Raw genomic sequence first — 17,348 nt, 5'->3', positions numbered from 1 at the left:
GGTTGCGAGGACCTACAAATACATTTACATACATGTTCTGCAACCGTGGCAGAGGGTACCCTGTACCACTACTAGTCATTCCTTTCGTATTTCATTCTCAAATAGAGCAATGGAAAAACGAGTGTCCGTAACCCTCGTATGAGATCTACTTTCTCATCTTCGTGGTCCTTAGGCAAAATGTACGTTGGCGGCAGTAGAATCATTCCGCTCTCAGCTTCAAATACCGGTTCTCTACATTTTCTCAATAGTGTTTCTCGAAAATAATGTCGCCTTCCCTTCAGGAATTCCCATTTGAGTTCCTGAGGCATCTCCGTAATATTTGCGTGTTGCTAAAACCTATCGGTAACAAATCTAGCAGCCCGCCTATGAATTGCTCCGCCATCTTACTTTAAGTGAACACAGTAGCGAACAGGCTGAAAAAATATTGAAATTATTTTTAGTATTGTTCAATATTCCTATTATTTGGCTATAAAATGCAGTTTGTTTCATGCAAATTTTATGATTAAATTCGTAGTTATTAATTTTTTCGTGTTACGTGATAACTAGTGCCCCGTCCATTTTTGCTCTGACTTGCTGAGTATTGATTATAGTACGGCAAACATTTATGTTCCACAGATATTCTTATTTCGGCTGCAAGAGAGAATTGTTGTTTTGATGACTGCCAGCCTCTCTGATTTATCGACTATCGTTTGTATTCTGTCAATTACACAAGGCTATCAAAACTGTTTTTGTTAGAAAATAGAAACTAAAATTTGGTGTTCATGATGCAGTGATGTGCTTCAATGCTGGTGTGTCAAAGAGGAATGATGTGTTGAGTCTTTTGGGAACACAAGATGATACCAATATTGCAAAGGGACTGAAAAGCATCGACATGGACCGTATCAATTATGCTGAAACTTGTACAGGAGATGCTACCAAGGAGGCCAGGATAACTCAACGACACTTTCATATACACCATAGAATCATCAACAAACAACTGCAGATTGCTGCCCGCCCTGTCCACCAGATCATGTCTACACAAGATAACAGCGATCCTACGACAATTCCCAGGGGCACTCCCGTCGATACCATTTTCTCTGAGGAACACTCACTGTCGAGGACAACGTACTGGATTCTGTTACTTAAGAAGTCTTCGAGCCACTCAAATACCTGGGAACCAATTCCATACGCTCGCACCTTCTTTAACAGTCTGCTCTGAGTAAAATACTTTTCAAAATTCTAGAAATACGGAATCTGCCTCCTGCTCCTCATAAATAGTTCGCAGGATATCATGTGAGAAAGGGCAAGTCGAGTTTCGGACTAGCGATGCTTTCTAAAACTGTGCTGATTCGTGGACAAAACCTTTTTGGTCTCAAGGAAATTTGTTACACTCGGATTCAGAATATCTCCAAGAATTCTGCAGGAAATCGATGTTATGGATATCTGTCTGTAATTTAGCACTCCGTTCTTTTACCCTTCTTATAGTCACCTGCGCTTTTTTCCAGTAGCTTGGGGCTTTGGGCTGGGCGAAAGTTGCACGATAAATGCAAGCTAAGTAAGGGGCCAATGCCTCAGATCACGTTTTTTGTAAAACCGAATTTGGATTCCATCTGGACATGGCGAATTATTTGTTTTCAACTCTCTCAGTGGTTTCTCTACGCCAGGGATGCCTTTTACTATGTCGTCCATACGAGAATCTGTGCGATGGACAGACGACGGTATGTTTGTACGATTCTCCTACGTGAACGATTTCTTAAATGCGAAATTTAAAACTTTTGCTTTCCTTTTGCCGTCATCTGCTGCCACTCTAGACTGGGCAACGAATGGCTGAATGGAAGCCTTGGGCCCGATTAGAGATTTTACATAGGACCAGAGCTGCCTCGGATTCTCAGCCAGATTTTCGATAAGGCATGACGGTATCAGTTGAATGGTTCACCTCCAACGTTGTATGGTCTGGTATTTACGCGCTATTGACCGTAACTTTCTTGGAATGACTAAATCTGTCAAGGCTGAATCGTGTGGTCGGTGAAAACAGACGCACGTATCTCTCCTAACCTCCGTCTGTCATCATTTGTACGTTCTTTTGTTAATAGAGAATGCAACAGGGTCTTTTATGTCTTTAATCCACTTACTCGACACATACTTCTCAAGAACATGATTTACAATCTATTTAAACTTTGCCCATAATCCTTCTATGCCCATCATACTGGAACTAAATGATATCAAGTCATTGTCTAAGTGAGTTACTAACACTTGCATATCTGCTCTTTCTTGCTGAAACAATCTCCTAGCATTCTTGAAGGATTTATTAACTTTAGTAATCACAGTGCTATGATGACATACGACCACTAATCTCCGTCTCTATATTGACACCATCGATAAGGTCAGACCTGTTTGTAGCTACAAATTCTAAAATATTTCCGTTGGGTGTGGACTGCCAAACTAGCTGCTCAAGACAGTTTTCGTAAAACGTGTCCAAAAGAACATCGCAAGACTATCTGTCTGTAGCCCTATAATGGATAGGTTAAAATGGCCGCCAGCTAATTTTGCATGATCTGGGTATTTACGCGCTATTGGCAATAGACTTTCTTTGAATGACTCCAAAACTCTCACGGTGGAATCGGGTGGCCGGTAAAAACATCCAACAGTTAACCTGATTTCACCTAGACCTGTTATACGCGACCAGATAACTTCAATGTCTCCCTCAAACTCTATCTCAACAGAGGTAATATTTTTGTTAACTGCAATGAACATTCCCGCTCCTACGGCATCTAATCTGTCTTTCCAAGCGCTGCTGCTACGGTCGAGGGTTCGAATCCTGCCTCGGGCATGGATGTGTGTGATGTCCTTAGGTTAGTTAGGTTTAAGTAGTTCTAAGTCTAGGGGACTGATGACCTCAGCTGTTAAGTCCCATAGTGCTCATAGCCATCTGAACCATTTTTGTCTTTCCAATAAACTCACTAAATATCTAAAAGCTTTCAACTTTAGATTTCAGTCAGCGCTCGGTTCCCTGAAAAACGTGAGCCCGAGAACCTTCCTGGAGGGTAATAAATTTCGGAGCTTCGTTACGAATACTTCAACAATTTACTGATAAAATTTTGACAGTCGCTGTGTCTCCTCTGAGCGTGATCTGTTTTCGTTATCTGCGTATCGTCTGGCGAGTGTTCATCAGAGTACCTCAAACTACTACACAGCCCAATAAACCCTCATGTGCACTGTACAAGTACTCTGCCACCCCAGTAGCTGCTTACTTTGTGTAGTGCACTACTGATCTATCAAGAGGAGTCCTACAATTCCCCACCCGATAAAACAGGTCCAGAGATCTACAGCCAAGACAATCACTTTGGCTGGGACCGCACACTCGGCTCCAAACCAAAGGAACCCAATCAACTCTGGTAACAACACTACTTGCACCCCGCGAGACCAGCGCCCTTCACAACTTCCCCTAGCCGCCTGTATGAACTGAAGATGGTCTAGGAACCTGTGCTATAGGCGGCGTTGGTTCCGACGTGAGTCGCAACTTGCAGACAACTGTACCTAGCATGCTCCATAGCCTCAGGCAAGGCCTTCTCCACATATCATATGAGGGCCCCCAGCAGACATACCAAGTGCAAATATGAAACTTCCTGGCAGATTAAAACTCGGGACCTTTGCCTTTTGAGGGAAAGTGCTCTACCATCTGAGCTATCCAAGCAGACTCACGACCCGTCCTCGCAGCTTCAGTTCTGCCAGCACCTCATCTCCTACCTTCCAAACTTCACAGAAGCTCTTCTGTGAACCTTGCAGAACTAGCGCTCCTGGAAGAAAGGATATATCGGAGACTTGGCTTAGCCACAGCCTGAATCATGTTTCCAGAACGAAATTTTCACTCTGCAGCGGAGTGTGCGCTGAAATGAAACTTCCTGGCAGATTAAAGTCGGGACCTCCCAGAGGCTGTGGCTAAGCCATGTCTCCACAATATCCTTTCTTCCAGGAGTGCTAGTTCTGCAAGGTTCGTAGAAGAGCTTCTGTGAAGTTTGGAAGTTAGGAGACGAGGTACTGGCAGAATTGAAGGTGTGAGGACGGGTCGTGAGTCGTGCTTGGGTAGCTCAGGTGGTAGAGCACTTGCCCGCGAAAGGCAAAGGTCCAGAATTCAAGTCTCGGTCCGGCACAGTTTTAACCTGCCAGGAAGTTTCATATCAGCGCACACTCCGCTGCAGAGTGAAAATTCCATTCTGATACCGAGTGCACATTGTCTTTCTATTTTGGAAGAATGTCCCCACACCTGTTGCCCTCGAAACAGTCTGGATTACCGTGGAAGAGCCATGTGCAAAAATCGTCGGACACCAGACAACCACAATTTCTCTAATGCTACACCTCGTGCAAGCTGTGAGTTACTCTCTCTACCAACGTTTCCTCTGAACTTGCAGCTATAAAATGCTCATCGCTGTACTCTGGTTACACCATATGCACAATAAAATAAACAAACACCACCCCATTCATCTGAAGTTCATTGCAAAACAAAAGAAATCACCAACTTACTACAGTAACAAAACAGAAGAATTAATTCAAATTAACAACCCACGTGATATCTTCCAATGATCTGTTAACATACCACAAGAACAAAACTCATCCACACACTGCAGCGTCGAAATCATCCGTCGACACCATCTGACAGTCAATTTGCATCCACGCAGTGGTGCAGCCACCTATACTCTCAAGGACTGTTGTATACTCTCAAGCAAAATAGATATACATACAAATAAAACATGTTACTAAATTAAACACTTCTTAAAAGAATACACTTAATAAAATCCGAAAAATTTTAATACTCTGTTATTCCTCTTTACATCTGCTCATCCCTAGGTATTAACACATTAGGCAATGCGTGTGTATATTGTGCAGTCGTAGTCTGCTTTACTTGCTGTGTAACCTTCTCCTTCCTACTCCCTCCACCCGTTTTTGGAACTGACGCAGGCAACAGCGGTAAAGAGTCTGGCGTGTCCCAAAAGTGGTGGAAACGCACAGTTTGGATGCCTGTTGCACGAGTTGGAGGTTGTAGTTTGACGTTCACTGGTGAGGTCACCTCGTTCACTTGATATTGTCGTTGATAACGAGTGAAAAATTCTTTTGTGCAGGGTCATTAACATCTCCCATTGTACCATTTGGTATTCAGGTAGCCTAACATTCTATCACCCGTTTCGGTTCCTGACGTTCCAGGGCCTTTATATTTGCTTTTTCACTTGATTCCATACCTTCTGTGAAGCTTTTGCAAAATTCCATGCAGATTCACCGTTCTTCCCTACCCTAGACTTCAATACCTCAAGTCTTGATGACATTTTCCAGTCATATACTACCTAGCAAGAAGACAGGCCCATGCTTTCGTGAACCTTAAAAGTATATGCTGTGACAACAAATGTTGAGAGCCCAGCCCAATCGTTATGATCAGTATTTACACAATGACTTACCATTTTCTCTATCACGTGATGAACTCTCTCTGTTCTCCCATTCACTTATGGATGTAACCCACTTCTCTTAAACTTAAAAATAAATAAAAATATGACAAAGTTGCTTCAGTAACTCTGACACGAAACTGGTGCCCTGATCTATTATCAACATCTCTGGACCACCGAACTTCAACAAACAATTATATGCTATGGGCTTGGCCACTATGTCAGCTTGATGATTTGGGCTATCCACCGTTCCCCTATAGCGTACAAATTTCATCTATTGTTGCATTACATACGATTTCCTGCCGGCGTTTGCCGAGAAGAACGTAATATGTCCATACCACTCGATTCTAATGGATTACTATCCTCTGGCAACCTTGGCAATGGAGTATACTAATGGCTCACTTCAGCCCACTATGTGAATGGTACACAGTTTTTCACATATTGTTCCACATCCTGCATATATGTTCTCCACTAGCATTTTTTGGCCAATTGCCATTCCACGGTTCATCAACCCCCTGGCCACTAACATGTGATCATGTCATTGGCTCAATATTTCCTCCCGCAGATTGGCTGGAATCACAGCAAGAGGTCCTGGTATTGTTTCTTACATAATACTTCGTTTTGTACAATGAACTGTGGTTGTGTTGCATATTTCTTACAGTTATCGCAAGCTGCTTGTGCTTTCTGCTGCACTTTTTTCAATACACAAACCCTTCTACTGAGGCCATCTACAATCCCATGGTTCTTGTCGGTTCCATGTATTACCACAAAATCGAACACGATAAGCCTCAGTGCCCAGTGAGGAAATATGCTTGATGGCTCTTTCACCCCAAACAGCCACTATAATGCTGCATGATCCGTTACATTGAATTTCCTACCATACAAGTAATATTGGAAACATTTTACACTATATATGAGGCTCAGGGTTTCCTTCCCCAGCGTAGAGTAACTTCTTTCTGCTTAATTCAACTGACATAAGGCATAATACACTGAGTGCACTACTCCACGTAGTTCTTAACTCAATATACAGCCAAGTGCATGTCTGCTTGCATCATATGACAGGACCAGTTGTCAATAAATTTTTCAATTTACCAAATGTGTACCCACACTCTGATGTCGAATGATACTTTATTTCTTTTTTCAATAAATGAATCAGAGGTTATGCTATTTCTGCAAATTTCGGAACGAATTTTATATAATTTTTTGCCAAACCCTGAAAAGACTGTAACTCCTTCTCTGTACAAGTTGGCAGAAAATCTCGTACAGCCCTTACTAATCTAGGATCCGTCGGGACTGCACCACAACTAATCACATGTCCTAAACATTATACTTCCTGTAGCGTTAAGTGATACTTCTCTCTACTGCAAACTAGGTTCACCACCTGAAAAGGCTAAAACACCTCCCTCAGCTGTAGCCTATGTTCCTCCATAAGTTTTGCAAAGACAATTATATCATACAGATGTACCCTGCACAGCCTAGGTTTTTATCCTCAGAAACTCTGTCTAACAAATGTTGAAATGTGTTTGGCACATTCTTTATTCAAATGGCATACACAATTTTGGTAACGTCCTGAACGAACCTTAATGCCATTTTCGGCCAGTCCTCCAATGCTACTTCTAACTAATGATAGCCACTCCACAGATCCATCGTGGAAAAAAAATCTGCACTGCTCCAAATTGCCCAAAATTTTCGTTAGTATCAGATAATCAGCTACGGAGGAATCTGTGATCACAACAAATCCTGTATGCTTTTGCGCCATCCATACTCATTTTTGGGATAATCACTACTGGGATCCCAAAGGACTGGTACACGCCTCTGTAATACCATTATGTGACTGTTGATTAATAAACCCTTCTATCACAGGTCGTAAGCCATATTTATGCGGTATGGTTTATGATACCCTGGTGGTTCATTCCGAATTGAGATTCTGTGCTGTGTCACCAGGACTGCTGGCAAAAACCCACGAGGGTTCAACAGGTGCTCAAACTCTAATATCAACGCCTCCATTGCTAATTTTTCCATTCCTTCCAAGTGTTTTACTTTTTTCTGTAATACATTGAAATTGACAGGATGGTTATGCTTGGAGTCCGAATTAATCACATCAGTATTATTCTGCCCCAAAATCTCCAAAATGGCGACCAGAAATCCTTTAGACAAGTTCTCTATTACGATGATCATTACGGTGTCATCGTCTGTCTGCTGTATGTGTGCCACACCCCTGCATACGAAACACCGTGGTTTATCCAACCAATCATTCTTCTTCAATGGCTCAATCACACATAACAATTTATTGGCATATCGATTCCTGCTTTCGCCCATACTAGTTTTCTCATACCTTGCGGTACTTCATTGCGCAACTTAACCTTTAGTGGCATTGCATACAGGTTAATTGACTCCCCTTTCCAGAGAGACAAACCGTGAGGCAGTGGGGCACTGACATCAGTTTCCCCACTGTCATATCGAGTTCTCCTTTACGCTTTCCATGATGACTTATACCGTACTGAACTTAACATACTCTACCCCATAAGGTCCAAACTTGCCAATATCCAATAAAAACTAGTTAAGCTAAATTCCGTTTTTGCACACGTATTAGATGTGCTAAAGTCTTTCTGAGAGCGCCGCTCAGCGGCCATGGAGGCTTCCCTGTCCTCTACGGTAAGTTGCTATTCCTAACGCATGCCTTTCTACCACGCCTTCAGCCTCGTTCTCGATTATTACTCTTCCACATTACCTACATTGTAGTTGACTGCATTCCACCATATGTATCCTGACTACCCACAATGGTACTGCTTGACATCGACGGAAAAGCCCTCCTTTTCTCGTGGACTTGAGCCACTGCTTGTATTTTCTCCAATGCTGTTGCCGTTCTTGTGGCTCCATCTAAGTTTTTAGGAAATTTTGCCCATTTTTTCCTCGATACGTCGGGAGGCAACCCCTGAAAAAAGGCGTCCAAAATTCTCTGTTCTGCCCCTTGCAGTAGGGCTTTATTAATGTCATCACTTTGCACCAGTTCGTACTTATTGATATTAAGCCTTCAGATCCTGTTCACGAAACTCTCTGCGGACTAGCCCTGTTTTTGTGACACGCTCCTGGTAATATGAACAACTATTCTCCTCCTATATCTCTGTAACAAGCCTATCTTCAGAACTTTAAGTGTCTGAGCATTCCATAACTGTTCTTGAAACAAATGTTTTCGCTTCTTCCACCAAACGTAATTTAGCCACATGCAACAACTGTTTCTCTGACCAGCATCTGAGCGCTGAGGCTGTTAACAGGGTGTCTTTAAATGCTAACAGATCCATCCCTGCTTTGCTTGGAAAAGGAGAAACTATGGTAGCGGTACTAGCATCTAGGATCGGTGCTGACATACTGGGCGAGGATCTGTCTTCCACTGATGCATCTAACTGCTTACACAAACCCCTGCTGTCTGTCCTTATTTGTGACATTTGATTCAGGAAGTTCTGAACCGCCAGTGCAGTGGTAACCCTCCATACCTGCGGCTCGTTTATTGCAAAGTTTGTGCCTACTACAAAAGGAAAAATACTGTTACATTTTTTACTACAGACACTTTTAATCTTTATGCGTGAGCGCCTAGTCCAGGCATACCCAAATCATTGCTGAAGACTGGGAGCATGGAGCAGTGTGCCATAACAAGTTGCACTGCCCACACGTGAATGGGCGCAAACCACCACCGTTTACTTAGCGTGCCCCCTAAATTCACTCAAATCACTGAGTCAACTTGCACCAGCCGAACATTCCACCGAACCCCTCAGTCCACAGGATTAGATATTGTCGAGCACCTACAATGAAAAAACAGTTTGTTTCCACTCACCACACTGAAATGCTGCTCTGATTGGCGTCCCATGACGTCGCTCGTTCTAACTGGCTTTCTCCTAATATCAGTTCTTACGTTGTCGGGAAAACAGACACTATTAAATGCCAGGATGGTCGTTTCTGCTTCAGGATGGTGTGAGCTGGACACTGGGCAAAGTTCCACCGATATCACGGCAAGTGCAGAATCAGAAGACCTCAGTTAGCAACAACACCCTTTATTCCGATAGTCGTCCATACAAAGTTTGGCGTTGGCTTCCCGATGCTTTCCGTACCCTCCCAGGCAGCAGTTTCTACCTCAGCACAACAGTCGGCAGCATGCTTGTCTCATGGCAATGTGAGTACGCAGGGCACCTGAATGCTGTACCAGCAAAATAGCAGCAGCTGGTGCGGCCTTGCAAATGCAAGGTTTTTGTCAGACGTTCATCGGGTGGCAGGTAGCAGGTGTTCATTGGACTGCCAGCCGCACCCAGCAGCTGATCAGACACATGGGTGCACAGGAATCAAACCCACGTCACCAATTCGATACCAAGAACTAACAGGTCTGGTAGCGGTTTCCAGACCAGTGGTCAACTGATGACACTGCTAGATGAATTTCTAACTGCTTGGCCCACACAGGACGGACAGCTGGCTTGGAGAACGACAGGGCGTCGGCTGTAGTCGAATATTTATAGCTATTCTGTCCAGATTTGTTGTGGTAGGGCTCTGCCTGTGGTCAAATACGTGACCAAGGCATTACATCATTGTGCCACGACACGTGAAAATATAGCTCACCACTGTGGTGGACTGGAATCCTGTAGTATCTTGTAGGAGAAATATTCCAGCATCTTGCAACAGTGTAATTTTTCATGCTTTCCCGGCGGTCTTTTGACATCTTGAATATTCGGGAATCCAACCGGATATTCGCGTCGTTCTCGTACGATATTTCAACAACGTGCCTCGCTGTCTTCTTCAGGTTCCACCTGAGACTGGTCCTTGGATCGATCGAGTCCAGTATTCATGCCTGGAAGGAGCTGGGCGTTCCCTAATCGGTCCGCCCCGAGTCGAATGTTCTGTCTGTGGTCCGCGCCCGCCAGACTCGCCTTCAATGGACCCCTCCACTCCCGGATGTTCCGACTGCTGTCCGCGCCCGTTTTGGCCGTCCTCAAGGGTTGTGGTCGTCATCTGAGGTGCGTCAGACCCGTTCTGAGATGTTGGGTACTCTGTCTCATGACTGTTACTATGTTTTCCACTTCTGTTTCGTGCTAGGCGCTCCATAATCGGTCCGCGCCGCGCCGTGTGTTCCGTCTGCGGTCCCGCCAGACGCGGCTACATTGGAAATCATAGTAACAGTCATGAGACAGAGTACCCAACATCTCAGAACGGGTCTGACGCACCTCAGATGAAGACCAGAACCGTTGAGGACGTCCTAAACGGGCGCGGACGGCAGTCGGAACACCAGCGACTGGTGGGGTCCACTGAAGCCGAGTCTGGCGGGCGCGGACCACAGACGGAACACTCGACAGCGAGGCACGCTATTAAAATATCGTGTGAGAACGACGCGAACATCCGACTGGATTCTCGAATATCCAAGATGTTATCCTGCAACAGTATTTCGTAGACAGCTCGCCTCCCACCTCTCAGTGGGCTGCGAGTTCTGTTACCACAACATAAGGTAAACTACTTTGCTTTTGCAAGTGATTATGCAATATTTTCAGAAACTTTGTGAGATACAGTTAGTGAAATAAATCTTCTGGAAAAAAGGCGCATAGAATTGGAATCAAAATTTCAGCTATTAAAATAAAATTCGTGACAAACATGAAACTGCACCAAAATAATACAAACACGATTAGGAAAAACAGAGCTCATCAGTAAACTTGAATAATTTGGTGAAAGTATACATGGTGATTCAACTGCCCCTTCCGACAGGTTTTATACAACCAACAGTGCGCTCATGTACAACATGCAAGATCTCCATATTCTCTTGCTCGCTGCGCACAAACTATTAGTCCTCCAGAAAATGTGAACAAAACCTTTTTGTAGTAAATTTAATGTAGTTTAATTTTGTACTTGAATACGTTTTCGCTAGAGACCATAGTTCTCGAATTATTCAAGCAATATGTACAAAGGTAACCCTCAAAAACGTTTTTCTTTAATAACTCGAAAACCGTGGCGTCCAGTGAAAACACATCCTAATACAATTAAATTTCCTACAAAAAGGTTCTGTTTATTTTTTCTGTAGGACTAATAGTTTGTAAGTAGCGAGCACGAGAATATGAAAACCTCACACATGGTTTTTGAAAGCATTGTGGTTTCCCTAAAACCCATCGTTGGGACAGTTGAAACACCCTGTTTAGCAGAATCGAAAAGAAAAAATTAATAAAATGAAAAGAGCATAAGGTTTTACAAAAAAATCTACAAGAAGATATACATATTTAAAAGAAATTGATATACTATACCATAGTGGTAAGAGCAAAATATTTATATGATGTGAATGCTTAACGATAAACTATTAACTGGACAGAATAGAGGACTTGAAAAATAATGGCTGAAATGTACCCTACAGAAGGTAGGAAAATGACGAGTAAGAAGGCAATCTTAGAAAATATAAACAACATATAAGAGGCAATGGCAAAGCGAAGATTAATGTTCTTTGGACACCTCTACTTAATGAATGGAAATAGGCTAACGAAGCAAGTACTCCTGTACTTCTGAAAAAATAAATCGACAGTAGTATGGACAACAGAAAGAAAAAGGATCCGGAAAGAAACAATATTAAAGAATCCGAATTAACAGAGAGAAACTTTTTTAAGCATAAAAATACTAAATTTAGATGGCTTTCAATGCAGAAGGCATAACAATACGGGAAAAACATAGACAGAGCAAATGGAAAGACAACATGGAGAAAGGCTGAAGGACTACTGAAAATGTAAGAAGCAACACAGAAAGAACAGGAACTCAAATCATATCTGATCCTAATTGGCCAGTACATAGGTAAAATAAAAACAAACAAGCAGAATAGCATGAGCGCTATACGGTGACGCTATGGTTAAGCCAGTGGATTTTCATTCAGCAGAAGCGAGGTTCAAATGCATTTGGTTTTCCGTGCTCCCCTTAAATCGTTGGAGTAGCTCCTTTGAAACGAATACAGAAGATATCCTTCCACTTGCCAGTCTATCCGAACATCTGCTCCTTCGTTAACTATCTCATCGTCAACGGGACGTGAACCTTAACTTCTTGCGTGTTTTTGGAGCAGTATCCCGACCCAGAGAAGTAGAGGTTGCAGACTTGCACATCTTGTAGACTTTTAATTGTGGACTTTTAATACACCGTTATGATGTGTGTATAGATACAGCATTCAACATATCTGTACTGACTGTAAATGGAATGGCGTCTGATGTGTAACTACATTCATGCTTGAATTAACCTTAGCAGTACCAATGCGTTTTCTATAACGTATACTGCCAGTGGGAGGGGACATAGTTTTTAAAGGGTTATAGCTGTGTAAGAAGCGCTCTGAACTTGAAAAGTCACACTCACTACTAAGAATTAAGTTTTTGGCTTACATTTTACCGAAAAATTAAAGGCAATAACGGAATCTGGTATAACAATAAATATTTTTTTCAAAATGTCGAAATATAAAGTACATCACCAGATCACATTATTTTCAAGAGGTGAGCATAAAGTACACCCTCGCCCTCTTTTGATATTGCGACTGTTGAAATGGATGCACTGGCTATATGGTTTGCACGGTGTAGCCTATTCTTTAATTAAACAGCGATTCGCATCTTTGGAACGTTGGTGTTAAATCATTAAAAACCTGCTTGTATCGCGTCTTACGTTGCAACACGATCAGAGCATCTGTTCATAATTCACGGGATGTGATCTCTCAGACCGTGCGAGAATTTTCAAACTCCCTCTGCAGAGTCAACTCAGGCAGAATACTTCTGTACCCCAACCCCCCACCGTTCTTAAATTGCTGACATTACAACGTTTTATTGTCGGCTGCATTATCACCTTCTTCGTTTGTTGTTTACATGTATTGGTTTCCTTAGAACGCGCCTCGTGAATTACGTAGTTGTTTTCTCCAGTATAGTACAAAAAGTGTTGGAGGAATGTGTCAGCTTTAACACTCCTAAGTTTGATGAAATTTTTAGTCGGTGGCTGGAGGAAGATTTCAGTAATATAGATCAAGAAATGGACGAAAAAGACGACGATTTTGCAATAGCTAGTGATCATAATTCTGCTAGCGAACAAGAAAACCATTCAGAGGAAGAACTTCAGAAAGGTGATGGGGACCTTTCTGTTCCTCCAACAAAATACTTCAAGTGTTCGTTAAAATCAAATATGTTCTGAGCAGTGCTACAGAAAAATGTGGATCCAAACACTAAATCTCAATTTTGCAGGCTTCTTTCTTGAACCTATCGAGTGAAATTTTTGTGTGCTAGTTTAAATCCTGGAACTTAGTTTTCTTTGAAAATTCACTTGTTAAAGAGAGACTGATGTTTTTAAGAGTATAAAATACTGTTCTCTAACAGTTTAATTATATGCAGTACTTAAAAACCGCAGAAAAGTGTGTGATTCTGTGCGATAAGAAATAAAACGCTGCCAGCTTTATTCACTTTGATAAAATCAACAAGGAGTATTACCACAAATCTTAGACAATAGGAAAAATAAATGTTATGTAAGTTAAATCAAAATTATCGATTGATTTACCTCTTAAATCTAGATTTATACGTAGACATACTAGAGAAAGCACCCATAGTACACGTTACAGAAAATCATCTCGTGAATTAAGGATTAGGCTGGCGCTGGAACATCAAATCTGAATTTAAGTCTCGCATTTGCAGCAGCCTAAGCTTTTCTTTTTAGTGTACTTTGGTATCCCGAGAACTTTATTCCACAGGCCTGAATATAGGTGAAAAGAAGATAACAGATGTCCCATAGGGAATCGAATTGAGAATCTTCGGAGTTGTAGACTGACCTCTATAAACTCCTCCACCGTGCCAACATTGAAATACGTATACATTATTCCGGCATTATATTCTTGTCTTCAGATCACTGTTTTCCCTTTACAATGATACAAAGGAAATCCGTTTTATTTATGCTTGTGTATTAGTGCTCTCAATATAAAACTGGAACACATTTCCAGATGTATAATGCGTGAAGTTGTAGCGTAAGTAATCGACATACTCAGTCCATATTTAATTTCGTTACACAATAATAATAATAATAATAATAATAATATCACTACATATAATAAATGGTAATGAAATTGGGTAGATTAAAATGAAAATAGCGTATCGTTTCAGCCAAAATACCTTCAAAAAGAAATGCACTCCAAAACTCTCTATCATTACCAGATTGTCTCCATGCTCCTGAAATATTCATTCTGACCAGGAAAATGGATGCCAAAAACTATGAAAACAGCGAAGGTAAATGGGTTTGTATACAGAGAGCTTTTCTGCTACCAGTCAAGATTTTGTTTTTATTTATGTTCTATACGACATGTTTCGAAAAATGATTCCAATATTCGAGAGCGTTTTTCTCTTTGTACTATTCGACTTCTTCCTTAATGTGTGAAGTTCTGCATTGTTCTGTTGACTTCACTGCAGTATATAAAAGAAAAACGAGAAATTTTACATATTTCAATAAAGTCAATAGAACAACGCAGAACCTCACGTGTCGAAAACATTACCAGAAAATGGAATAGTAGGCAGAGAAAAACGCACTTCAATATGGGAATCATTTCTTGAAACATGTCATGTCAAATAAAAATAAAATTAATTGTCATTGGTAGCAGAAAAGTTATTTATAAACAATCCCAATATTTTCACAGTCGCAGGCTTTCACAAAACATTTCTAATGGGTCAAATCAGAGAAGGTAAAATAATATGAAAAGTCCTCGAACCAATAACCATAGACGATTTTCTCAGGCTAAGAAGCAATCACGAAATCAAACAGTACACAAATAGTCATAGTGACATTAGAAGAAGCACATTAAATTTTTACGCCAGTATCAATGGGATTAACCATAGTTACAAGAATATCAGAATCTCATGAAAAGCGGAGTAAAGAAGAACATGGACTGATATTATCAGCATAGGGAAATTTTTCGATCTAATGTTGAGCAATGACAAGTTTAGGATGATGGATAACCGAAGGAGAACACTTGATCAGAAGCGAGGAAACAAGCGGCGCGGGGTAGCCGCGCGGTCTCAGGCGCCTTGTCGCGGTCCGCGCGGCTTCCCCCGTCGGAGGTTCGAGTCCTCCCTCTGGCATGTGTGTGTGTGTGTGTGTGTGTGTGTGTGTGTGTGTGTGTGTGTGTGTTGTTCGTAGCGTAAGTTAGTTTAAGTTAGATTAAGTAGTGCGTAAGCTTATGGACCGATGACCTCAGCAGTTTGGTCCCATAAGACCTTACGACAAATTTCCAGACTTTCCGAGGAAACAAGCCCACAGCAATATAACGAAGTAAACATGATCACAGCATTTCTATAAATTTTGTGGACTCCTAACTGGGCTCATTTGTACAAAATAGAAAAATAAACACGTAGTCAGGCCCGCTGGACCAAGAGCGCTCACCGTCTGTGGTGTTATCCTCTGCCTAAGCTTCAATGGACGCCAGTTCGTACCTCTATATGATGAACACTCCGCTCCCTCGGTAGTAAATTTCAGCTTTTGAATCGAGGTCACTTCTCCTTCAAGCAGTTCCACAGTGCTCATCAACACGCTGAGTGTAACCTGCTTCAATCCTACACTCAACGGAAAATCTTTTTAAATAGCGGAGATCAAAAACCACGTCTTCCGTGCGAGGCTCGTAGAGGCTGGCCACACAGCTAAGGAGGAGGACTCGTAAAACCACAAAAAAAATATTTCCACAGGGCAAACACCTTGAAGGCCACAGTATTAATTACTGAAAAGTTCACACACTAACTACATATTTACGATATGCATGCATTTATCACTGAATTTGGAACTGACACCACAAAGCTGAAATGCTTGCATAGTCGGAAGGGGTATCAAATTTAAAAATGGAACACACAAAGAGCACTATCGATTACGAAAATGTTGCTTGTAAACGGTGGAAGAATTATTCACTAATACCTTACACATGCCAAAAATCGTCTAGAAATCTTACATTTGCTCCCTTGCACAAGTATCGGCTTTGTACGTGATCCGATAGCCACCATTTCGGCAGATTTCACTCTCGTAGACTGAATCCAGATGTCTAACGGTTTCCAGTTTTATGGCCGCACTATTCTTTTAAAGTAAAGTTTACCGTGCTTAAATCATGAGGCCGATGCTCGCTCCAAGTGATGTACTGAACTCAACACTCATTCATTTTCTCCAATGCCTGATTGTTTTTAATGAGGGTTTTACAAACGACACCAGTTTCCAGAATACCATCTGCTACTTCCAACGCATTTTTGCCGGAAACTGTAACGGGAATCTTTTATTCCGTCTCGTTCTCTGGAAATAAATAATTCTGTTTTAACTCGAAGGAGAAAGAAAAACATTTTGCCTGTGGTCAGTTTTGCTCTGCTTGTAATTAAAGAGAAAATTTTTTATTTACCATACCATGAAATCTGTTGCTGCGGATTAATTTATGCAGTTCCGCACCGAAAGATGTTTTTGGTTTATTACTTTGAAGACACGGAGATTTGTTCACAGTTTCTCCTTTCAGCTCTTTCCACCGCGTAATTCTTCTTTCGTGCGGTAAAACAAGAGCTTCCTACTTAAAACGAATACTGTCTTTTGTTTCTCTTCCTCAGGCTGTCTATAGCGTACCCTGCATCGATTAAAAATTGCATGAATTGTTCAGCAAGTTTTTGTGCTAGAAAGGTAGCCGAGTTTCGTGTGTTAAAACACTTCTGAAATGTCAAAAGAGGAAGAATTCAAATTGCCGTTAATGCGCAATAGAACGGTTTTCCTCTTCCTTGATGTAACTCCGTATCCAATGCGTGGCACTGCTTGTAGTGGTATACGTAGAGATTCTGCCAAACCAAGAGTGTCCTTTTACACACATATTGAACAAGAACATTCATATGAGCAAAATGTATGGACAGAACTATACATTTTACTTGGCGCGATTTATTTGGCATCATGGATATAATCTGGAGGGAGAAC

At 41.7% G+C, this 17,348-nt stretch overlaps 1 protein-coding gene across 1 annotated transcript in view; it reads right to left on the bottom strand.

The window, feature by feature from the left end:
• Positions 1-16,440, bottom strand: part of LOC126458110 (odorant receptor Or2-like) — a 142,604-nt gene extending 126,164 nt beyond the window's left edge. The window contains exon 1 of the mRNA XM_050094943.1: positions 16,360-16,440. Within this exon, the coding sequence (XP_049950900.1) occupies positions 16,360-16,411 (52 nt within the window). The 5' untranslated portion in view covers positions 16,412-16,440. The remainder of the gene's footprint in view (positions 1-16,359) is intronic.
• Positions 16,441-17,348: the final 908 nt, after the last annotated feature.

Source organism: Schistocerca serialis, chromosome 1 (assembly GCF_023864345.2).
Source record: "Schistocerca serialis cubense isolate TAMUIC-IGC-003099 chromosome 1, iqSchSeri2.2, whole genome shotgun sequence".
Taxonomy (NCBI): Eukaryota; Metazoa; Arthropoda; class Insecta; order Orthoptera; family Acrididae; genus Schistocerca; species Schistocerca serialis.
The sequence above is the reverse complement of the archived record's forward strand: the minus strand, read 5'-3'. Positions and strand labels throughout refer to the sequence as shown.